This window comes from Maylandia zebra, linkage group LG19, assembly GCF_041146795.1.
Source record: "Maylandia zebra isolate NMK-2024a linkage group LG19, Mzebra_GT3a, whole genome shotgun sequence".
Classification (NCBI taxonomy): Eukaryota; Metazoa; Chordata; class Actinopteri; order Cichliformes; family Cichlidae; genus Maylandia; species Maylandia zebra.
In genome coordinates this window covers 19,169,078-19,193,605 of record NC_135185.1, presented here as the reverse complement: position 1 = coordinate 19,193,605, position 24,528 = coordinate 19,169,078, and the positions used below count along the sequence as shown (strand labels likewise).

The 24,528-nt window shown below is 41.0% G+C and overlaps 3 protein-coding genes and 1 long non-coding RNA gene across 12 annotated transcripts in view; 2 read left to right on the top strand and 2 right to left on the bottom strand.

The window, feature by feature from the left end:
• map4k5 (mitogen-activated protein kinase kinase kinase kinase 5) overlaps nt 1–10,811 on the top strand; it is a 28,309-nt gene extending 17,498 nt beyond the window's left edge. For 4 of the 8 annotated variants that reach the window (XM_004540033.3, XM_076877432.1, XM_076877431.1 and 1 more), the window contains 16 exons: nt 59–287; nt 408–431; nt 551–636; nt 1,020–1,061; nt 1,272–1,356; nt 1,445–1,524; nt 3,408–3,468; nt 4,178–4,283; nt 4,574–4,632; nt 4,763–4,866; nt 5,103–5,280; nt 5,475–5,543; nt 5,715–5,807; nt 6,463–6,533; nt 7,858–7,913; nt 9,767–10,811. In XM_004540033.3, coding sequence (XP_004540090.1) covers nt 59–287; nt 408–431; nt 551–636; nt 1,020–1,061; nt 1,272–1,356; nt 1,445–1,524; nt 3,408–3,468; nt 4,178–4,283; nt 4,574–4,632; nt 4,763–4,866; nt 5,103–5,280; nt 5,475–5,543; nt 5,715–5,807; nt 6,463–6,533; nt 7,858–7,913; nt 9,767–9,854 — 1,431 coding nt within the window. In that variant the 3' untranslated portion in view covers nt 9,855–10,811. The remainder of the gene's footprint in view (nt 1–58; nt 288–407; nt 432–550; nt 637–1,019; nt 1,062–1,271; nt 1,357–1,444; nt 1,525–3,407; nt 3,469–4,177; nt 4,284–4,573; nt 4,633–4,762; nt 4,867–5,102; nt 5,281–5,474; nt 5,544–5,714; nt 5,808–6,462; nt 6,534–7,857; nt 7,914–9,766) is intronic. The other 4 variants (XM_076877430.1, XM_076877427.1, XM_076877428.1 and 1 more) reach the window with 3 other exon arrangements.
• On the bottom strand, nt 10,569–15,642 carry LOC143413948 (uncharacterized). Of its 2 annotated transcripts, XR_013094508.1 has the most exons (4): nt 15,452–15,642; nt 15,258–15,353; nt 14,485–14,570; nt 10,569–11,246 (listed from the first exon to the last, which is right to left on the bottom strand). It is a non-coding gene; the product is annotated as an uncharacterized LOC143413948 (long non-coding RNA). The 2 variants fall into 2 exon arrangements; XR_013094507.1 differs by lacking the exon at nt 10,569–11,246 and having other exon boundaries at nt 14,454–14,570.
• cdkl1 (cyclin dependent kinase like 1 (CDC2 related kinase)) lies at nt 11,573–20,125 on the top strand. Its single transcript, XM_004540038.4, has 10 exons — nt 11,573–11,732; nt 13,307–13,497; nt 14,422–14,543; nt 16,324–16,396; nt 16,733–16,823; nt 17,284–17,484; nt 17,609–17,691; nt 17,835–17,891; nt 17,987–18,148; nt 19,326–20,125. The coding sequence occupies exons 2-10, from the start codon at nt 13,330–13,332 to the stop codon at nt 19,425–19,427; spliced, it is 1,059 nt and encodes a 352-aa protein (XP_004540095.1). The 5' UTR covers nt 11,573–11,732; nt 13,307–13,329; the 3' UTR covers nt 19,428–20,125.
• On the bottom strand, nt 19,835–24,513 carry dmac2l (distal membrane arm assembly component 2 like). Its single transcript, XM_004540039.3, has 4 exons — nt 24,229–24,513; nt 22,265–22,473; nt 20,499–20,670; nt 19,835–20,378 (listed from the first exon to the last, which is right to left on the bottom strand). The coding sequence occupies exons 1-4, from the start codon at nt 24,321–24,323 to the stop codon at nt 20,264–20,266; spliced, it is 591 nt and encodes a 196-aa protein (XP_004540096.1). The 5' UTR covers nt 24,324–24,513; the 3' UTR covers nt 19,835–20,263.
• Nucleotides 24,514–24,528: the final 15 nt, after the last annotated feature.

Genomic DNA, 24,528 nt, shown 5'->3' with positions numbered 1-24,528 from the left:
GATGTCTACTTTTGCTGTAATTTTTTTTAGGTTTAAGTAAAGATTAAATGTGTTGTAGTGTTATGTTTCTTCTCAGCCAACTTCAAGCACCTCATCAGAGGAAATGGGCCTTAACGATGAGAGGTCTGTGACAGTAAAGAGGTTCCCTAACTCGGAGAATGGACCGAGCCAAGTGGCTCGCAGACAGAGCACACCTGAGCAGGGCAACAAGGTGGAGAACTCATCTCCAGACCTCCTGTCAGCCAGCGTCAGTAGCCCCGGCCTTTTGTCGCACTCCTCGGATCCTGGTGAGTCTCAGCATATCTGTGTCTATTTCTAAATCCAGATTTATTCACAGTATGAGTCTGCATACTTTGTCTTCTTCATTTTTCTTCATAAGCGCTGAAATGTTTTATTTTTTTTGCAAGCTCCAAGTAAATCTGAACTTAAAGGTAAGGGAGCCTGATGTAAACATGGTTGATCTTTGGATTCACACCCTCCTTGTTTGACAGCGTGAACTGATATTAATACTGTGTAAGTGTAATTTTACCTGCCTGGTTTTTCATTACAGATAATGATTCAGATGGCAGTGTGAATGGAGGGAGTCCCAAGCCACCATCCAGTGAGCAAAACCGGAAGGAGAAAAAGGAATTCCCTGTGAGTTTATAGTTTCTGATTGTAACACATAATAGCTACATTTAGTCTCATTGGATTAAGAATAAAATGTCATGTGATACTACAACATACAGCATACATTTGATACATGCAGTGCCTCCAGCTAGCTGACTGAACTCAAACTGAAACCTCAAATATGATGCTTTTCCTTTGTTATATCCAAATGTGGCTGGTTAATGGGGGAAACTTGGCATCCATTCATGTTTCATATTTAATTGACTTTGACAGGACACTCACACAAGCATTTTGTTCTTTTGCTTATTGTTCAGGCTGGTTTTAAAATTATGGAGCTAAGTTTAGGATAATTGTTCTGTCTTTTGCATCTATATTATCTTATGGTTTTCATTTCCTCCCCTCCTCCTTAGAAACCAGCTATCAACGGCCTGCCACCCACTCCTAAAGTACTGGTGAGTGAATCATTTGTATTGTCCTTCACGGTTCCCGCCGTCCCGCTTTCACTGAGACTGTTATTAAACTCTCGTCTGAGCTTCTACTGTACATTCTGTAGATATTTGGGGTCCACAGAGCTTTCTGCTTTGTGGTTCAGCTCAGCTCATTAAACTCTGGCTGACATTTAAGAGGCTGCCTGCTTTGAGCTGTGCTGCTTTTCATTGCAGATGGGAGCCTGCTTCTCTAAAGTGTTTGATGGCTGTCCATTGAAGATCAACTGTGCCACGTCATGGATCCATCCAGACACCAAAGGTACACAAAGAGCAGTGAGCATACCACACACAGAGGGTTTCGGCTATTTTACTAACACAATGTTGTTGTTTTTTAATCCCTCTTCTAGATCAGTACCTAATCTTTGGGACAGAAGATGGCATTTATACTCTGAATCTTAATGAGTTGCATGAAGCTACAATGGAGCAGGTAACAGCAGCTGAAACTTGCTTGAAAATGAAATTGTAATTTTTTGTGAAGCTCCACCCTGATTCTATTGCTTGGGAGTCTTTATGGGACGCACACAGATAAAACTGTTTTATTGATTTCAGGCAGGAATACACAAAAGCTGCTTTATATTATATTTATCATGGGTGTTCTACTGCAGCATAACTAAGGGATAATTCAGAATCCACCCATAGCTGAAAGCGTTATCAAAAATGAAAGTTTTCAATCTAATCTTAATAGTCTCCTGAATCCAAACTGGTTCCACAGGAGGGAGGCTCTGAAACCATTTTACTTTTAGAAATTCTAGGAAACCCAAGGAAGCCTGCAGTCTGTGAGCAAAGTGCTCTGTTGAGATAATATGATAGTATGAGGTCTTCGAGTTACAATGGGGCCAGATTACACAAGACTTTATATGTGAGGAAAAAGATTTTCAATCCAACAGGGAGCTAAAGACCAGAAGCTAATATATATTTTTATAGTCCCTTTTGGTACTCTTGTTGCAGCATTTTAGATTAACTAGGGGCTTTTTATGGAACTGTAAAAGCAACCTGATCAGCCTAGAAACAATGAATGCATGAATTAGTCCTGTATAGTTGTTTAATGTGCACATTGAAGGATATATCATGGTCAAAAATCACCGAATTCAGATCAAACCTCACTTTCATTTGAATTCAGAATTTGGAAGATTGATAGTAGCTCATCCAAGCCTTTATGGGAAATGGGAAATGGCTTGTATTTGTATAGCGCTTTACTAGTCCCTAAGGACCGCAAAGCGCTTTACACATCCAGTCATCCACCCATTCACACACACATTCACACACCAGTTTATATGCCTGTAGTTTAACTAATTAATTTTAATCTGACTTCATAGCTGAATATATAAAACACAGACGCACAGAGATGAGTGTACTATCAGAGGCCACGAGATCATTTGTAAGCTTTGCTAGTGCGGTTTGTGGAGTGCACTCTGATGTACTCTGCATTCTGGCTGAAACTCTTCAAATAAACCATTCCTCTGCAAATGATCAGTTAATTGTTTGATAAATACTACTAAGAATTTTAGAAATAAGAAGTTTGGAGATTGGTCTATAATAGCTAAGACCCCCAGTTTAAGTAATGGTTTTTTAAGCTGTGGTTTAACTGCAGCTACCTACAAAGTCTGTGATACATATTTTGTTAGAGATAAATCGATCATAATTAAAATAAATTATTCATGGGCTGGCAGTTGTAGCCTGCACAAACTGGTCACAAATTATTAGTTCCTTCTGATTGATATACATCCAAGCTGATCACGTTCTTTTATCAAATTTTGACACAATCATGGCAGAGAGGAAGAAACGAGCTTTCAACATCTCAGTCAGTTTGGGCTTTGTGCAAAGAACACCAGCTATTTCGGAACTTGAGTGCATTACACAATTCTAATAAGCAATGTGAGTTGATCTTAGTTGTTTAAATAATCAGAAGTGTGTGCATGCATTGTAGTGTTTTTTATTTTATTTTTTTTAAGAATTTATTTTGACCTTTTTAAGTTTTCATTTCTCTTTCTACTTCAGTGTCAAGTTGAGACATAATGAGCTGTTGTACTGAAACCCTGTGTATACAGAAAGCAGTCAGACATCTGCTAAAGAGTCAGACTGATAAACAGAACCGATCTCGTCACTTTTCATCTTTAATCATAATCCTAAAGTTGGTGGAGCAAAACAACCGAAACACAATAAAGAGTTTGGTACATCATAATGAATTATTTGTGTTTTGAGGTGTGGAGAAAACTTGCTGAGCTCTGATTGGACAGTTTGACTGTTGACTCTGTTCTTTTACAAGCCAATGTTTAGTTATTGAATTATTGTGTTTGAATCTCTGTTTAGCTCTTCCCAAGGAAATGCACGTGGCTGTACGTTATCAACAACAACCTGATGTCTTTATCAGGTAGGTGATGGATTTATAACAACCTCCTGCTTTAACAGCCACAGTCATAACCTGCTGCTTCTTTGTCCTGTGTTATCTGGCTGCTCCCCTGAGGCAACACATCCGCTATATCTGTGCCCAAAAATAACTGTGTACTTTGTTTAGCCCCAGAAAGCCTCTCTAATAGCTTTATACTTGTAGCAGTGACCCAAGAGGGGCACATCTGGCTTTACGGCCTGTCCCTTTACTGAAGAAACGCAGTTATATTACCCTTGGCTACGCTTACAAAGAGCAGTGTCTTCCATATAGAAATCAGATGTGCTAGCTATCATTTGAAACCAAACTGTCTTCAATTGGATGTCCCAACGACTTCTCCTTTTCTCATCTTAAGAGTTGAAGATGGGATTATGAAGCGTCAGGTCTGCTTTCGGTTTTACCTTCAGCAGTTTTGCACCTTGGTTTACTTAACCTCTGTTCTCTTCTCCTCTTCCCTTGGACACTGTCCACCCTCCTCTCCCCTGGCTTGATTTGATATTCTATTAACTGGCTTCATCAGAAGGTAATCATGACTCACATCATCATCATCACACTTCTGTTTTTACCCCTGTCCACATCTAACCTTTCTACATGTGAAAACTGCTTCAGGAGATCCAAGTTTGTCAAAAATATTTAGAAATTATTGCCCGTAATGAAACTGATGATGGGATACGCTGTGTCCCACGCTGTGCAGGTAAAACCTTCCAGCTGTACTCCCACAATCTCATCGGGCTGTTCGAGCAGATGAAGAAGCCGGGCCTGGCCGCTCAGTTCCAGACTCATCGCTTCCCTTTGCCCAAGTAAGCTCGAAAGGCCTGGTTTGGTATCTGAAACTCATAAATAAGATTATCTAACCGCATTTTCAGCAGGCGCCTGACACACTGTGATAAGATCACACCACTGGTTTTCTCATTTAAAGTGTTGCTGCTACGCCCATGCTGTGCAGTCTTTTTGTTGTTCTTTTACCTTTGTGACAAACTGCTGCAGCGGTACAGAGAAAAAGAGAACCACAGGCCAACTTCCCTGATTCTAGACGTCATCAGCTCTTTTAAGACTGTGGTCACGACAACTTGACTCTTTCTCTCCTCAGGAGATTTGCCTTGACAACTAAGATCCCTGACACAAAGGGCTGTCACAAGTGCTGCATTGGTGAGTGGCTTTTCCCCTTTAAACCCTGCATATTAAACCGTGTCTGTATAAAAGTTGCATCATGGCCTCCTTTTTTTGCCACAACATTTTAGTTTTGTATGCTCTTCTGACTTTTTGTTCTGATCCACAGTGAGAAACCCGTATACTGGCCACAAGTACCTGTGTGGAGCGCTTCAGTCTGGGATTGTCCTTTTGCAGTGGTATGAGCCCATGCAGAGATTTATGCTCATCAAGGTCAGTTGGTTATTTTTCTCACAGCAGAAACATGAACATCTCTAATTAAGCCTCTGCTTTTCCAGTAAGGTTGTGCTTCATAACTTGCATGCATGTTTGATTTTACTCCTTTGCTCCACAGCTCATTGTGAAAGTGTCTCCATAAGCATAATTATATAAAACTGATGCTCTTGTACTTTAAACAGCGGAACACCGGTGATCATAGATAACATGTTGCTTCTCTCTTCCTGGCGCAGCACTTTGACTTCCCTCTTCCCAGCCCGCTAAAGGTGTTTGAGATGCTGGTGGTTCCAGAGCAGGAGTATCCTCTGGTGTGTGTTGCCATCAGCCAGGCCACAGAGCCGAGTCAGGTGGTCTGCTTTGAGACTATCAACCTCAACTCCTGCTCATCATGGTTCACAGAAATTGGACCAGGTAAGTCTAACATGTGCGTTGTTTTAAGAATTGTGGAAGAATTCAAGATGCTTGGATAAAAAAATTGAAGAAAAACAAAAGTGTGTGTAGCATTAGTGAACTGATGGCAAATCCAGTAGTGTTGCAAAATAAACTAAGTAATAGAAGAAAGAGTTGGAGAGCAGGACGGTTACTGAGCACTTCTCTCCCCACAGGTAATCAGCAGGTGGACGCAATCCATGTCACCCAGCTGGAGAGAGACACAGTGTTGGTGTGTTTGGACCGTAAGTGTCTGTACACTGTACACAAACTGTATCAACCAGCATTACTACTAGTAGCAAGATCCCTGCGGCACTTTTTCAAATTCGTGATCGGATTTCATTCAGATTGGCCCACTCGCTGAGGAGAATACACATATACATACAGCACAACAATAATTATATTTCTCTCCCCAGAAAATGTGAAGATCGTTAATCTCCTGGGCAGACTGAAATCCAACAAGAAGCTGGCTTCTGAGCTCAGCTTTGACTTCTGCATCGAAGCTGTTGGTGAGATTTCTGAAAGGCATCAGTGTTTAAAAGAAGTTTTGGTTCTGGAAAATGTTTCTTGTTAGTAAAAGATTACATTTCTTAATTTTAAAGGAAGTGTTTTATAAACTCCAGTGCGAAACAGATTTATAATAATTTTTTGGACATTTTCATTGGACAGGGACAGTAGAGCACAGACAGGAAACCATTAATGACACGTATGTCTGTGAAGGTTCTCAGTCATCCAGGTCATCGTAGTCAAAGGAGCTTGCAAAGAAAAGCGTCTGGACTTCTTTAAGTTGCTTGAAGACGTTTCACCTCTCATCCGAGAAGCTTCTTCAGTTCTAAGGTCAAATGGTGGGGAGTCCCAGATATAAACCTAGTGGGAGTGACCCCCCACAGAGGGACAAAAGGACCCCCTGATGATGATTAGAGGATCATCAGGGGGTCCTTTTGTGACACACAGGAAATGGTCCAGAGTCAAAGCCAGGACCCCACTCGGCACTTAGGTCACCCAACCAGCCGAGTGAGCTGTAAAGCAGCGCCCCAGTTATAAGCGCAGACTGAAGTTGTAAAAAAGGGCTGTGTAAATGTATCATAGCATTAAATTGATTAGTCTTGGGTAATGTTTGACCTGTTTGTGCACTAACACACAGTTTCCTCTGTATTGTAACAGTGTGCCTTCAGGACAGCGTTCTGGCCTTTTGGAAACATGGCATGCAAGGAAAGAGCTTCAAGTCCAATGAGGTAAAATACAGTCATTTTAATCACCCTGGGGAGAAAAATAAAACCTGCTCTTTTTTCTTTTTCTTGTGCTCTTAACAAGAACCGTGATATTTAAAATTTCACCATCATTTTCATGGTTCCTCAATAGGTGCCAGGGTGGAAACTGTGAATGCAGTATGTGTTAACATCCTTGACACAGGCTTGTGTGCTGTACACATGAACAAACACCTCTCTCTCCTGTCAACAAAGACCCGTAGTGTCTGTTTATGTGTGTGGCTGCAAGCTGTAGGTGATCCCAGGAGATTAGCCCTCAGGTGGAGCAGACAGCGTGGTAATGAATTTGTCCACCTTTCCACAGAGGGATTCCAAGCTAACCTGATCATGAGATGCGCTCAGCGGTACAATAAAAGTTCAAGGGATCGCAGAGAGGTGAAGCATTCTGCTTAAATGAAAATTGATATGGCCTTAGGGGCTGCCCTTTTGAAAGCTGGCTGTGTGAGACATGGTCCAGCAGCACTCGAATGAAACAGAAGGTCTGTGCCCCGAGTCCGTGCCCGGCCCAGCTTGACAGATCGACCATAGCAAGGATTTTCGAAATGTCAGCAGTCATGCAAAATTCATACTCAATCATAAGCGAAACCCGTCACACAACAGGGAGAAGCTGCTAAATAATTCAGCCTTTGTCTTGTTATGATTCCTGTGAAAAGCGAAGGCATTCAGAGGGGGGGGCGGGTCTGGTGATCCGTGCTTTCCTCGGTGGGTGCATCTGTGAACACCCGAGACCTTGTTCTCGTTTAGACTTAAACAGATCAGATCTCTCCCAGGGCCAAGGTCTTACACCTAGCAGGTGTCAGCCACTCACTGTCTCACATCTGTCAACAAGTTTTCATGACATGCCAGCATATGAGTGTTTTGAAGGGGCCCCTGTCCTTTACCCTGCATGGTGTCAGGCTACATATTGTGAGTAGAGGTAACAGTAAGCTCCAGGCACTGAGGGCTTGTTAAAAACATTAGATAGTCTGTTATAAAAGGGGAAGTCTGTGAATTCAAAATTTAAACACAGGAGATGGAGTAATTTGGGAATTCTGCAGATCTTTAAATAGATGATAGTGAAATGAGAGAGGTGTGTTAATGAGAGAGGTGTGATGTAACACCACAGAGCCTTTCGTGTATGTCCCCATGCAGTTTAAGAAGCTTTATATTTTGTTATTCTTGCGCTACAGTTTACCTTCACTGCCAGCAGTACTTCTGATATACAGCCAGTTGTCACATGAAAGTGTGTGTGTGTGTGTGTGTGTGTGTGTGTGTGTGTGTGTGTGTGTGTGTGTGTGTGTTTCTTTTGAAGGTAACCCAGGAGATTTCTGATCCAAGCAGAGTCTTCCGCCTCCTTGGATCTGACAGGTTGGTACAGATCCTTACACTTCAGATATGTCATCAGTAGAGGAAGTACAGCCACAGCCTACATTCCCTCCTCTTTTAAGCATCTCTGTTCTATTATTAATTGTTTTGTTTGTTTTTTGGTATAGCTATTTATTCATCCCATAATTCCCATGAAACCTGTCCCGCTAGTTTATGACCGTTATCCCTCAGGTGTGTTTTTCCATTACCTGAGAACCACCAAACAACCTCCTCACCCATAACGTTTTGAGCAGACAATTCTCATCTGTCACTGCACTCAGACATTTACTTTCAAGTGTGTTACTTTGGTTGTCCCTCATCAAATCGTCTTATTGATTTACTTTTAGGTAACACTGTAGTAAATTACGATTGCGCTCTCTGTGGTGACTGCTCTCAGCTGCAGATGAAGCAGGATGTGATTTTTAGACTCAGTCAAACAGAGCATGCTCAAACTGGAGGACGATCTCCCAGCAGCACCTCTCGTTGAGCGGTGACTCCTGATGGAGCCGCCCCGACTTGTGGCACCAGAGCGAGGCCACTCTCTGCTGCCCAGCCCGCCATGTTTTATTCACCGCCGCCTGGGCACTGCCAGCCTGGTTTGAGTGTCTCTCCGCGCCTCTGTAATTTCATCTGATGGAACGGGCAGTATAGACTGCAGCTTCTCCGCTCAGCTGTCACCGCCACAAGGCCGATGGCATCTGAAGATGCACCCACTGCCGTCCTGATCTGGCCGTCATCTGACTGTTGATTATTTAACATGCATGACTCTGCACACTGAAACCACGAACATTATGCAACACGTCGCTAATGTCAGTTTCAGTGCAGTTCAGCCTTTTTTCTTTTCTTTTTTTTTTTTTATCAGACTGTCAATAATCTGATCAAAGCTGTGGGTGAACGAAGTCAACCAGCTGTCTTCTCGTTGTTTCTCTGCATTTTTCAAACTGATCTTTGAGTGTTACACATAAAATATGCATAATTTTCATCACTAAAAACATCAATTTTACCCATTTTTATCAATTTAAAAAAACAATACAGTAACATAAGATTAATGCTTCACTGGGGAATCTACGTCTAGCTACACTATAACCCTTCTGAAATCTTACGGCATAATCTCATGTCCATCTCAGGTCAATGTAATTGTGATTTGCCTGATCAGCACAATCAATTCCTCCTGTGCTGTTTCGCCACAGCTTTTGATTTATTAGTGACAGAATAACGGTCACCCCCTTAATATGAGAAATAATAATCATAGCATTAAAGTAAGGACTCACAAATGTCAGCAAATTCCTGAAACGACATCAGGAAGTCAAGGAATGTAGAACTCCAGGAACAAACATGAATATGAAAAAGTCCCTGCATTTTATTTCTATCATGACTGACACCACATATAAAACACCAGGACACAACCACGTGGTAATGAACACGTAATGCACCAGCATAAATGCTAGCAACGTCAACCACTTATGTAGGTTACGTTGTAGGCTTTATATAGATTCCCAACAAATGTAAATCAGGGCTTTAGACCTTTTTGATCAGATTATGTGTGGGGAAAACAACGAGTGATAAGAAGAATCTTCCAGGATTTTAGATGATGAGGGAATGAGGGTTTAGTTGAAACACCTGGATCGTGTTGTAGGGGTTTTTGGAAAAGTAATTACCGGGAAGACACGTTGTTGTCAGAGCTGTGTAGACGAGAGGAAGTGATCGAAGTGAAAAATCAAGAGAGCAGCAGGGATTTCCAGTAAAAGCAAAGCGAGTGGGGGAAAAATGGCTTCCTTGCATTAAATGACTGTTGTGTAAAGAAACAGGATATTATGTTTTTCTTACAAACTGCTGTTCCTGTGTTTCTGTTGCAGGGTGGTGGTCTTAGAGAGTCGACCGACCGACAACCCCACGGCCCTGAGCAACCTCTATATTTTAGCAGGTCATGAGAACAGTTACTGATCCTCAGCCAGTGACTCGCCAGGTCTTTGAAAAGTGGATAAGAGGCCTCACTTTTGGGAGAAAATGACACTCTTAGACCTGCGTTTCTGTTACGAGAATTGTCCGGTTTAAAAGCGTTTTTGGGAGCTTTTGTTACTGATCACGGGATCTGCAGGTCAGTAAAAGAGGAGCCTGGTCAGTTCGGATTCATACGTAGCCTTTCACCAGCAAGACGTTAACTGTAGCCTCCGTCATCTCAAACAATGCGAGGACTGTTACGAGCAGGAGGAGAAGCAGTAAAAAGCTTGAATAATCATCATTACTTAGCGTTTTCCTCACTTTCCTGTTCTGTGGACTGAGTTACAAACAAATTATCTAGCGGTATTATTACAAAAGTGCCATTAAAATTCACAAGAATTGTGATTGTATTAGGAAACCATGGGAGATTTGTTGTGTTATTGTCTGTCACTCATAATTACTGCCAGTGGCAAACCTTAGTAAGCTTGAGAGGAGATTTTACAAGCTCTGTAGTGAGAATAATAGATCAGTTGAAACAGAAACTCACAAGTGCTGTGGGTTATTTAAGCAATATTTATTAACCTCATCTTCCGTAAGAGGGTATGTTGGATTTATACACGGTGACGGAGCGGTCTGTTGTGTTAAAATTAACTACCTAAGCAGCTTTCGGTTATTTTTACTGCTCTGTAATATAGTTGCATCTCCTGCTCTGCTGCATTTATTTTATTTTATTTTTAGAAATTGGATATACTGTACATGCTTTTGTTTTTATTTTTCTTTACCCCTCCCTCTTTTATAGACCCTTTACTTATCATTATTTGCACCATGTAAGCACTTTTGTACATTTTTATTTAAAATAAAAAGACAAAATGAGGGACTGCTAGGTTTTATTAACATCTCTGCATTCCCTTTGCTTAATGTGTACTGTTTTTATAATAAAAGCTGTTGTTAACATGAGAACGAGCTGTGGGTTATTCTTGTGTCGTGAGATAATCTCTTGTTAGGGAGAGCAGGTGATGGTGAGTTTTAGTTTCCATTATTCCTCTTTTTTTCGTTCTGCTTTCAGTCTGATGTGACTCCCTGGGCTAGTTGGTCGCAGTGAGACCAGACTAAATTTGCAGCTCAGTGTTACGTACTGGATGATATCAGGCTGATGTGGTTTAAGGGTTTTTGATGGTCGGGTAAACATGGACTCAGATGTGTGAGAAAACAACCCTAAAATGTTTCCCATGTGTCAGTGGTTGAGCTCTCCTGTTAGACCGAAATGAGTCAGGCATGACGATAATGACGTTTGTAGGTAAACAGCCTGACAAAGGTAACTCTCTCAGGTGTGATAATCCACAGGAGTCCTGCTTTCCCTTTTCCTCTGGAGGTGGGGGGTGGAGTCAGTGGTTCCTATGGACACAAGGGTGGAAAAAAGCAGAAGTGTTAAGTTGTTGTTCAGGGAGACTTATTCAGTGGGCAGCACCGGAAGTCGTGTGATCTTACTTCCAAAATTAAACACGCAGCTGATTCATCAAAATAGGAGTTAAAGATTTGAGTTTGTTTTAAGATAAAATGCTTTTCATACTTAATTTTTAACAGGTGTGCAAGTGAAGCACAGTCAAGGGATATTAATGATGATAATGTTAAAGAAGTGACAGCATTAAAAATGAAGAAAAAAATGCAGTTACAGTTGGGTCACTTTATTTTGAAAAGCGCGACCGGATGTAGGTTTCATTTAACCACCTTTACGGATTAAAAACAGGAGCTCGCTGGAGCTGCAGGAGTAGTTGTTCTGTGATCGTCTACCTCGCAGGCTGATGTTGTTTGGAGGAAGAAAAGGGTCCTCCTGAATTTGGATTTCCTCCTAAAGAAACATCTGCGAGCATTTTACGGACAGTAAGTTTATAAATGTGATTTATTTTGGGTTATTCTACTTTAATGGTCAGGATTATTCGTCCATAGGCTTTACAGAAACACTTTATTTCCATGTTAAAATAAAGTAGCATGGGTATTTAAAAAAAATAAATAAATAAATAGTTGCACCTTCTCGAGGCATCAATTTAGCAATTTTGGTTTTTTTGTTTCTAATAAATTATACAGTGTCCAGGCACTACAGAAGGCAGGTGTAAAGAGATGAAATGGGAAGTGCTGTATTTATCCATTATTTGGGACATTATTTTGTTATAGCAGTTGAAGTAATGATGAATAGTTGATAATAACAATCATGTTATCTGACAGATGCCTCTATCAAAATATCCATGTTATCCATGATCAATAGAAGTTTGTTCAGGGACTTGCTCTCCACCACAGCTTCAAAGGTGCTTCCAGTTTGCAGCCAATCACAGAGCCAGCCTCTTTTGATGAGATTATTCAGTCAGCTGTAGCTGTGCTTGCTACAACTGACTGATAAATAGGATCTTCATCTTCCTCAGGAAATAGACCCTGTTCACACCCTTCTTGAATACAGCCTCTGTGTTGGTCTTCTAGTTCAGTCTGCTGTCTGATGATGGGACTCCCAGGTGCTTGCACTCCTCCACCACATCAACTTACTGTCCCAGGATAGATATAGCTAGTGTGGCCATCCTTTTTCTTCTGAAGTTGATCATATCTGTCATCATCTTATTCCCATTCAGAAGCAGATGATTCTCACTAAAGGCCCCTCACTACTACATCCATCCACTGCAGAGTATTTGTGTAGGTTGCACGGAGCTGCACAGAAGGACTGAGGTGCAAATAAATTAAAGATAATCTCCCGATTTGTGGCTCAGGATGTAAATGCACACAAAAAGATAATAATTAAGATGTCATTTGTGTGTATACATGAAGTCAGCAAGTGATGTAATAATGTGTGGCCATTCCAAGTGGACATTTCTGTACTTCTTTTCTCATAAATATTAAATTATGTTTGCTTACTTCAGGAGTCACCTTTCATTCAGATATCTGGACCATAATAACAGCTTTTAATCATAAATATCAGGCGTTATACTTAGAGGTTATATTTTAATCAGAGGTGGTATTTCCCCCTTTGAAATGCATTCAAATTTTTCAGTGCAGCACTTTGATATTCTCCTCACCATGTTATTAGTCTTATCTTTGTGTCCCCCTCAGGGAAATGACCGAATATACTTTGCATTGCAAATGTTTTTGTTACGCAATCTGCTGGGAGATGGGTGTAACGTTCCCTCTTTGTGCAGGGCCATTTAGGAAGTTACCCTAACATTTTCATCCCTGTAAAACGAGCTTGCATGCAGGCATGCTTTTGACGGGTCAAAAGTTGCTCATACTTTTTATTGCTGCAAAAACATGTTTGTTTGTTTTTAAAAAAGCTAATTTTTGCAGCTTGGCTTGTGTAAACCATTCATAAAAGCAGTAGATTATCAAGTAAAGCCCCCTTCTTCCTTTCTTTTCCTCTTTGTCTGTTTTCAGGCTGCCACTGCTGCTTGTAAAGTTTTTGTTTTGTCTCCTTTCAGAGGAGCACTGCTTCCTCCTCAGTATGGAGAAGTACGAGAAGATTGGAAAGATTGGAGAGGGCTCGTACGGAGTCGTCTTCAAGTGCAGAAACAAAGACACGGGCCAGATCGTCGCCATCAAGAAGTTTGTCGAGTCAGAGGATAATCCCATCATTAAAAAAATTGCACTGAGGGAGATCAGGATGCTCAAGGTAAAGACGCAGCCTGTCTGACAGAAGCTTGAAAATTAGTACAGAAGTTGCGAGAGAAAAACATCAAAATGATAAATGAATAAAAGAGGCATGTAATGCTAAAGTCTGCTTTACAAAACTGGTCTTCTTAATGCAGAGTTGCAAGATAAAATTATGTGACTAAGAACGAAATATATGACTTACGAAGTTACATTTATCAAATAAAAAACTCATCAGGATAAAATTATTAGCAGAAAGCGTAAAACATTCACATTTTTTTACTTTACAAATCAAGTTTTTATCATAACTCTCAGCCAAACTGTTGTTTTGAAACTTTAACTCAGTCTTTAGAGGATTTAAATCTTGTTTTTAATGCAAGGAAATGTAAAGCATTCCTCCTCCTGTGCAGCCAGCGGGAGGGACACGGTGCAATTAATTCTGCCGACAGAGGGGAAACACTTCGCTTTCAAACCAGCAAACTTGAGAAAAGGTTTAGAGGGCTGTAATCAAATGAAGGCAAAACCCTGCAGGGTCAGAGCTGACTCCAGTATTTCAGTTGCAGTGTGACATGTCTGTGAACATTGAGTTATCTTTTAAAAAAGCCTCTGGCACGAGTTGAATATCTTTCTTAGGCTGTAAATTGGAAGCTTAGGCTCAGTTGTGGTCAAGTCATGTGTTTTGTTAACGATGTACATATTTATCAAAGATGTACCGATGCGTTTGTTGGTGGTTTAATTAGTCATGCAGTGGGTGGGAGCGCTGGAGGCCTGCTGGACATCAGGAGCTCGTAAATAGGACAGGTTGTCAGGGGCAACAGCATGTTTATTACCCTCTCTTAACAGTTTAGTGTGTTTGAGATACAGACAGAGACTGATGAGCCACTCCTCTGTGCAGCAGATTCTGCTTGTAATGTCTGTTTGGGATTTCTGTTTTCTGTCTGTGCAGCAACTGAAACACTCCAACCTGGTGAATCTGATCGAAGTGTTTCGACGCAAACGGAAGCTTCACCTGGTCTTCGAGTACTGCGATCACACCGTCCTCAACGAGCTGGACCGCCATCCCAGAGGGTGGGTGTGTCTCCCCACAAAACCTCCCTGAAAGAAAGAGATGCATGCATTTACTTGGTAGTTGCTTTGTAACTGCACATGTTTAAAGAACAGCATTGCAAACACCTGGCTTTCGGCTATCTCCAAACTTCATTTATATAACATGTATGCCGCTTTGTCCAGCTCTGATGGGCACAACGCTCATCTCCTGGGAGACTGACTGGCTTTCTGTGGTATGCTTACAGTGATGCCCTTCCAGAATGCTTTGCTGGAAGGGAGCCACATTTTATAGGGAGTGTTTTGGCTCTCCAGTCCCCCCGCCCTCCTCTAGTCCTGGCCTATAGCCTTCAGGCCACAGACGGGTTCAAAAGAAGAGACAACAAAATAGATAGAAAGGGGCTGAGATTGTTATAAATCGCCAGTCACAAGGCTCGAATTAGCCATTTCCCCAGCAACACTGGTAGATAGCGGCCCCTTGACCAACAAAGCCTCAGTTGTTGAACATTGTGCCTCAAGAAAGAAATGGCTGGCCATTACTGACTGTCATCTTCAGCCACAGAGCGGCAAAAGAAAACTAGAAATGAAACAAAACAGAGCAGAAAACAGAACAAATGTATTTTTTTGTGTTTTGCTAAATGAACCGTGACGAGCTACGCGACTTCTATTCCAAGCTCCTCCCAAAACTGTCTCACAAACCATTATTTTATCAAATCACAACATTATGGTCTTACTGACCTTCATCGGGTACAAAAAGCAAGTCAGTTTGTGAAATTTCTTTCCTCGTAGATATTCCAAGATTCCACAAAGTGCTTGGAATCCACAGCAACTCGGCTGCAAAGTGTCAGATCACGCAACGTTACAGAGGAGTGTCGCTGAATGCATGAAGGATGCTAACATTCTTCTTATTCACTAACTGCAAAGCTCCAAACCTTCTGTGGCATTAACATCAGCACAAAAGCTGAGTGCCGGGAGCTTCGTGACATGGGTTTCCATGACCCAGCAGCTCCCGTAGGCATAAAGTGTAGGTAGCCTTTTATCCATATACTGTATGACTGGCCTCTTTAGCAGCACCACTCCAGGGATGTCTGTTTGCTGGTCAGTCTACCACAGGGGTGCCCAATCCCAGTCCTTGAGAGCTACTGTCCTGCAGCTTTTGGATGCACCTTGTTCCGACACACCTGAATCAAATGAATGGCTTGTTATCAGGCCTTTGCCAAACTTGATGGCATGCTGAAGAGGTAATCAAACCATTTGATTCCGCTGTGTTGGAGTAGAGATGCATGGACTGGGATTGGGCACCCCTGGTCTACCACCTTCACACCCCACCTCATCAATGACTTTACGGACCACACTGAAAGTTTTGCACAGACATTGATGACCCCCAGAGCATGCATCTTACAGATTTTACTGATCCCAGACTTTTTTTTTTACCAAACCAGGGGTTTTATATTTTTGTTCACCACCACACAGACCCAAAACAATATAACGATACAAAATATAAACAATATAAATACTAAATCTAGTAAACATGGCAGAAATCTTAATGTCTGTTTTTTTGGCATCACTTGGGCTTGTTGATAGTGTATCAGGAAGCTTGTTCCCTCCAATAAAAGGCCTTACATTAAGAAAGGCAGGCAAGCGTGAAGCTCCAAGCTCAGTCTCTGACAATGTCATCACGTGTTTGGAAATTTTCCAGTAAACCCCATTTTGTTCTAAGAATCTTTTCCAAGATCAACAAATACCCTTCAAGCTCGAATAAGTTTCTGTCTATCAGTTAACTGATTTCCTCCTTGTCCTACAGCGTCCCAGAGCATCTTGTTAAAAGTATAACCTGGCAGACGCTTCAGGCCGTCAACTTCTGCCACAAACAGAATGTAAGTGACGTCACGCTCGCTTCTCCCACCTGACTCCTCACGTAGCGTATTTCCCAGTTGTCAAACCTTCCCCTCTGCTTTGTTTTTCAATTCCTTACTACCCTCCTCCCTCCTCCACCACCCAACAAACACTCTGCTTTATGGCTCTTTTTTTTTTTTACAAGAATTCCTTTCCCGTGGCTGACCAGCAGTTAATGTATCACCAAGACACAACAAACGCTAGAACGGCCCCCGTATAACAATGTGGCTTGAAGTCTACAATCTCTTTCTACTCCCATCAGAAAGCATGTGGTTAAGTTCATAGAGTGGTGTAACTCTACTGTACTGTCTCTGCAGTGCATCCACAGAGACGTCAAGCCGGAGAATATTCTCATCACCAAGCATCAAGTCATCAAACTCTGCGACTTTGGCTTTGCCAGGATACTCAGTAAGTTCATCAGCAGCTGCAACAGTGTTGACAGTGCCCCTTAGTGGTCACTGTTACCATTACAAGTGCATATTCATATTTACAACTTAATGAATGTTACCCTAAACTTGGTTAAGTACTTGCTGGATAGTTTCAGTGCTTCAGATTCACATAGAAGAGTTCAAGGCTTGTTACTAATATTTGTTTTAATCCCTCATTCAGAAATGATTCCCTGAAAACCAACAGAAATCCCCAACAACAAACTTAAGATATTCAGTTCAGTGTCACACAATGAAAAAGAGCAAAGTGTCTCTTTCTGGGTTAAATTTTGACAACATTCGCTTTATTGAATTACAGGAAAACGGCTAAATGATGTTTGCAGCTCCAGGATTACTCACTGAATGAGTCTTTGCAGAAACTATGTGTGTTTTCACTGATAGTTGAAATGATGTTGGATTTTGTGCATTTCTGTGTTTGGCAGCTGGTCCGTGTGACTACTACACCGACTACGTTGCGACCCGCTGGTATCGCGCCCCTGAACTGCTGGTGGGAGACACTCAGTACGGCCCCCCGGTGGACGTGTGGGCAATCGGTTGCCTGTTTGCTGAGCTCCTCTCGGGGACGCCTCTGTGGCCCGGGAAGTCGGACATGGACCAGCTGTACCTGATCATAAAGACCCTCGGTAAGATCAGCCTCCTGCGTAAAATGCCTTTACATTTTCGGAGAAAATAGCGATTTTTTTCCCTAATTTTATCGGTGAGGTATAATGCGTTATACTCGCTATTCGCTGTGTGATTATGTTCCAGGAGATCTGATTCCTCGACACCAGCAGGTCTTCAGCAACAACCAGTTCTTCTGTGGAGTATCCATTCCAGAGCCACAACAGATGGTGACGACGAGTTTTGCTTCCTTTATTTCAGTCAGAAAAGGCCGAATAAAGATCATTTCACTGAAATAATAAATGAACAAAAAGAAATATCTAAACTTGTGACTGTCTTTTCAAAAAGTCCTTTTGCTCTTCGGTTTCTGCAGGAATCTTTGGAGCAAAAGTATCCAAACCTCTCACATCAAACTCTGAGCCTGATGAAGGTGAAGTTGTTTTTATTTTAATGTTTGCAGTTCTTCCTGCTGCTGTTTTACAAAACTGACAAATTCTGGTGCTCTGTCCACACGTGATGGTGCAGGGCTGTCTGCGGATGGACCCGTCTGAGCGGCTGACCTGTGAGCAGCTCCTCCAGCATCCGTACTTCGACAGCCTGAGAGAAAGAAACGAGAGCACATCTCGACAGCAGGACCGCTCCGGCAACAAAAGGACACGTTTACCTCGCAGACACGTTCCCCCCGGGGTGAGCAGCCTTCTGTTCCAATGATAAAGATGACGTATCATATTTGGGATAACTGGTGCCAAACTGGTTGTGTTTTAACTTGAATACAGAATTGTCAGTGGTTATATCGGCTCATACTATTAAAACGAGCACTTAAAAGTTACAAATCAAAAACTACTTCTTATATGTTATTAATAGATGACTACTTATACCACTTATACTACTTATTATATATCAGGATATAATAAAAGATAATCAGGTCCCGAGGTCTGAAATTTAGGTAAATACAACATCGATGAACTACAAAACATAACGTGACAGTTTGTCCCGAAAGAACATCTGCAATCGCCACAATTCAACTTTATTCTCAAAATGATCAATATTTTTGTTCTTAATTTGTCCCCAATTCTCCATCATAGAGGGTAAGTAGCAGTCAAGTGTTGCTAATAAAGTGCACTTATCTAATGATCATCAACGAGGGTCACCGACTCCATACAAGCAGAGGTTTTTGGCAGTTTGCAGGACTGTAGCATGCAGGTGTGTGTTAACACAAAACCAAAATGTTCCCAGAAGTGGACATCCCAGCAAATTCATCCTAAGGTCAAATCATGCAATGCTCAGAGAAACTAAAAAACAAAACAAGAGCTACATCTCAGTTAGCATGTTGAATGTGAAAAAGACTGAACAAGTGTGGCTTGTTTGGAAGGAAAGCCTCTTCTCTCTAAAAAGGACATGTTAGCACAGCTTCAGCTTCCAACGTTGCAACTAAACAGATGACAAGATTTCTGGAACAATACCATTTGGACAGATCAGACCAAAGTTCCACTTTGTTTGGCCATAAGCACCACATTTGGTAAAAACCAAACACAGTGTGTCAGTAAAACACCTCACACCAACAGTCGAGCACGGTGGTGGAGGAGTGAAGATCTGGGTTTGTTTTGCACTCGAAGAACCTTACAGCTATAGAGTCGACCGTGAATTGTTTTCCGGGGTTTTCTAGAATTAAATGCGAGGCCATCTGTCCGATTGGTCAAACCGGTCGTGCAACAGGACAATGATCATAATCACGGCAGCAAATCCACAACAGACTCTCTGAAAAAGAGACCCAGTCAGAGTCCAAACCTCAGGTTGTAAAACTCATCGATCTTTAAAAAAATGCCCTTGTAAACTTGTTTTTACTGATTTTTGTGCTCTACAGTATTTGCCACAGTTGACCAGCAGCAGCTTCTTTCCAGCTCTGGACAATAAGAGGTACTACAACAACCTGCGCAAATTCAACTATCACCTACCGAACATCTAATCCCGCTGGTCCTGATCCGAGTCCAACCACCACCAAGAGCTCAGTAACGTGACGCATACTCCAGTAGCACTTTTTAAACACATTTAATGAAGCTCCAACCACTTTTTATGAGGTGTATCACATGATGTGTCTCTAGTATCTCTCTCGTTGATGTCAGTCTATGCACTACTCCCAGCAGGTCATGTTGGTTTATGTATGTCGCCGTCGTTTCAGGCTGATTTTGTATAGAGACAAGAAGCAGTGAGCTGCTCCGCTCGTAGCTGCACAGTAGACTGAAGGAAAAACTCCAATGTACTGCCTTGCCTGGTTTGCCAAATGTATTTTTATATAATAACGGGCTTTATAAGAGCAACTTGTTTGTTATTTTAGTAAGTTATAATACAGGACATGAAGTTAAACTGCTCGTGAGCGTTTCAGAAAATCTTATTTATTGACATTAGGAGTAAATACAGACATTAAACATCCTTTATCCCACTTTCACAAACATTTATTAGCAGCAGTCGCACTGTACTCAACGTCTCTGGAATATTGGTGCTAAGGATGTTTTCAGCCATCTGTTTGTCCTCAGATATTTAATGATGAATGCCAAAATAATCTAAAAAGAAGATGTAAATTACTCTTAAAATAAACCTTTTCAATTGCTTTCTCTATGTACACACATATGGAGTTACTTTGAATAAATATCACAGTGAACTAGTGTCACCAGCGATTTCATTTGACTCTTTGTTGGACTGACGAAATGACAACTCTGTGAATGATTACGCCACACCTTCTCGCGACAAAAAACCCTCAAAACCTAAGAATAATGGATGTTGTGCTGTGTGCCATTCACACGATCAGTCCAGGTCCAGCTGTATTTCCAGATGTGGAAGTGCAGTTTGCAGCCTGTCAACTGTTGTCTGTCTGTCTTTGATTCCGGGAAGATCACTGAGAAACAGATACTCCAGTTTCCTGAGAGGAAGCATCGCCTAATTACTTCATTCGTTATAAGATTGTTTTTTTTAAAAAAGCACCATTAAAACAAGCAGTACTTTAAATTTGTTTCCTTTGGAGCAAACAATAAACACTGACCTGAGTTTGTGCAGGGCGATAATACCCTTATCAGTCACATTTCCACACGACACCACCTCCATCATGTACAAGCTCTCCTGCAGGTTCTCTATGGAGGTCAGCCTCTCCAGACAGGCATCTTCAATGTAGATACACTTATTGAACTTGACTTCTTCCAAATGTTTCAAACCATCTAGAAAAATCAACGTTAAAAAAAATGGCATCAGCACGTTTAGGAAAAGGGACTCAGGCATGCTCTCCTTTAAATATATATATACTGGAGTTCAGCAGCCAGCAAGGTCAGAGAAAGCGTGCGTGCCTGCTTGGTGTAAAATATCCCGGACACTTGCGTCACTTTTAGATAATTAGTCTAAGAGAGATGCACTTTCCCCTCGCCTTTCTTGTTAACACCACGGAAGGGAATCGCTTTCAGGTCAACCGTCGAGGTCGAAGCTAATGCAAAATTTACACTTTCTGAACTTGGCTTTAATTTTTAATTTAAACACACTCTTTACTATGTTAATCCAAAACGAGTTCAAAGGGAAATAACCTATGTTAACATATGTCAACATCTGGATTTACTGATGTTAACAGAACATAAGTCCTAATGACTTATGTTCTGTTCCCCCAGTGCCATCATTAGGTCAACAAGATCATTATGAAGCTGGAAGTACAGAATATTGAGTTCTGTCCTTGTTGATCAAAGCGTCCCTTATTAAAGTTCACAGTCTGTCAGTTTTGTAACATATTTTTGTTGCAATGTTGCTTTTAATTTGTTATATTATATACGAGACATATATAACTTTATTTTTAAAGTTAAATTTGTTTTTGTTTTTTTAATGATTTCTTTGACCAGTTCTTTTTCCAGGGTGGAATGATTGCACAGCACACATTTTAATCACTTTAAAAACAAAAACTGGGTGCATAGATTTGAATTTGCTTTTGATTTTTTTCTAATCCATACAGGGCTGAAGATGTATACACTCAAAACTATATATATACGCATTCCCCTAAATCTTTTAATAAGTACGCTGAAGGTTCTACAATGTCTTTTAACTTGACAGGGCCTATTAACTTCTCATTAGTGATCATGATCGACCACAACAAGGATTTGTTTACCAGCACTCATTGGATTGATCAATACTTTGAAGAATTGCAGCACCTAACATGGACAAGCTAAATGCTTTCTGGAGAAACCTTTAATGGTCAGACGACACGGACATTAAGCTGGAAAGTGGATGGAATATCTTAAGATTACTTCCAAATTGTTCAACTTAACCTTAAATCTGTAAGGCTGTATGTATATATTTGAGCCTGTATGTATTCTTCTGACCCAAAGTTTGAAGTAAATTCAAATTTGTACATTTGTGTATGCTGCACATCTTTAATGACATCTGCACAGTTCAAAGGAATCATTAAAAGCTCAAAATAATTGTGAGATTCACGTCCATGGATGTAAACTTCTGACTACAACTGCATGTATATCTGAGGTTAACAAAGTACTTATCCAAAAGGCATCCAAAAGATATTTAAGTGCAGACGACGAACCCTCTGAATCTAAGAATATGGATTTTTTTCTTTCTTCTGTGATATGAGATCAGCCATTAAACACAATATTAATTCATCAATGTTTTCCTCCCCATGAACATTTTTTCTGTTAATTAAAAAGACAACAGCCTCACCAGGTGTGTGACTGTACACTTAAATATATCTGAGACAACATCCGCGATCATTAGGTGAAGACGTCAATGAGTCTAGAACAAGAACATGATGTTCTCCACACTGACCCAGGTAGTCAAACCCTTTGTACATGATGCAGGATTCAGTGGCGTCAATCGCCTGGATCTTGTATCTGCCCAGAGACCCAGTTGGCAATGCGTTGTAGTCGAGATGCCAGCGATCAAAACCCTGGAAGCGCACTTTAGCACCACATCTCAGCAACCACTCTGCTGCTGCTCGGTCTGGGCCCACAGCTTTTATCCTTTCATAGTCCACCCTGAGTGAAGATCAACAAACAGTCAAAGTACTGCACATGCTGATATGTGATGAAATGTGACGGGTCACATTTGTTTGGTGCAGAAAGGGAAGAAGGGTCAAGAGACAAAAGTCAAAAGTCCTATTGACAACTTCCCCACTAGGGCAAATGTTAAAACCTGAACTAATCATCAACGGTTTACAAAAACAAACATGTTGTCAGTTCATAGCCTGTACATAGCTTGTACTCACTACAGCCTGTACATACTTATAGTTATAGAATATTCACAACATACTTCATACCGTGTACATTATAACATAATAGACCCATTTCTGTAATATACTTACATATCTATATTATTGCTAATATATATTGTAATATATCTATATCACTAAAGCACTTCTGGATGGATGCAAACTGCATTTCGTTGCCCTGTACCTGTGCATGTGCAATGACAATAAAGTTGAATTCTATTCTATTCTAGTTTATTTAACATGAAAAAAATTATTTTAAGCGCCACTGGACTGTAATTCCTCATCTTTACTAAACAGTTACAAGCAAAAATCTCTGTAAATGAAACAAAAGTGAAAATTAATTTATAAATACAGGCCTAGAAATAGCTTTTCTGTTTAAGTGTTTGTTTAGACTTTGTTTATATGATCTTAGATAAATGGATATGTTTCAATGTGGGCTTTCTTTTCTTTGTTTAGGGAAAAAAATAATACTGTAGCTGACCCATTGTGTCCATTTCTACCCAGCTATGCTTTTACTGGATGGACGATGTGTTTAAGATGAAGCCATTGGCAGTCAGATCCTTTCTAAATGGTATTGCATGGTGGATCAAAAACTGACTTTTGCTCTTCTGCGTTCATAATTCCATCAATTTTGACAAGATCCCAACACCGTTGTCTGAAACACAGCTCCAAACCATGACAAAGCCTCAACCGTGCATTACAGATGGCTGTTGATACTCACTATTGTTTCCTTCTTCTGACCCCTTCAGTACATATTGATGAATCACTCCATCAGACCTGTTGTCACTGATTTTTGGTCAGGTTCTTGTATGATTTAGCATACATCACGCTTTTTCTTTCTTTCTTAAGAACGGCTTCTTTATAGCCATACTTCAACCGAGGCCATTTCCAATGAGGCCTCAGTGAAGACTAGATCGATCAACAGAAGATCCAGGTGCATCTCTCAGGTCCTGTGTCAAGTCTTACCTGGATTCTTTTTCTTTTATATTTCTTAAGGACATCACTTTCAGATAGGTTTGTCTGCTGTAGAAGCTGTAGTGGCTTTTCACTTGTTATTTTGTACTCAACATGTCCAGTTTCCAATTTTAATGACACACCACGCTGAGATATAAGAAGTTTTAAGCTAATCTCTCTTTGGGAATCATCTTGTTGGTGTGAAAATCCTATTTTATGCCTATCAAACTGTATTATATTTAGCATTTTTCATACATTCAGCTACAGAAACAGGAACAAATTACAGGCTGCTAGTAGCAAAGTGCCTAAAGACACGTTTTAAAGGGGTGTTTGCCAAGTTTTTTGTTATGTGTTGACAAAACTGGTTCATTCCTTGAGTTAAATGCCTGTTTTATGTTTGTCTGACTCATAGGTCAGGGTTAAGTCTCTGAATATAGTCAGGTACAAGGACTGGGTTCAAAATGAGAGAAAAAGCAGCTAATGTCCAGAAAAAGAAAAGTATGGCTCAAGACTTTCGTATAGTGATGTATTGTTAAGGTGGAGGTGAGTTAATAAAAAGGTGCCTCACTTGTTGAAAACGGCATTGAGCCAGCCCCAGAAGTGTCTGCGGCTCCTCTCCGGGTGAGTCACCGCAAACTTCACCGCCTGCGACAACAGTCTCATATCTGAAAGCCAAACTGCGCACTGGGAGTTATCTCCTCTGCTGGCTCTCACCGACAAACAGCGCAGGACTGCGACACATAAACAATCCCGTCTCTCACCTGTCCTCCCACAAGCAAAGGACAACTGACAAACACTACTGTTTACATTCAGAGCGCAGCCATCATAGCTCTAACCTTTAACCTTAACGACGTATCACGAATAAAAA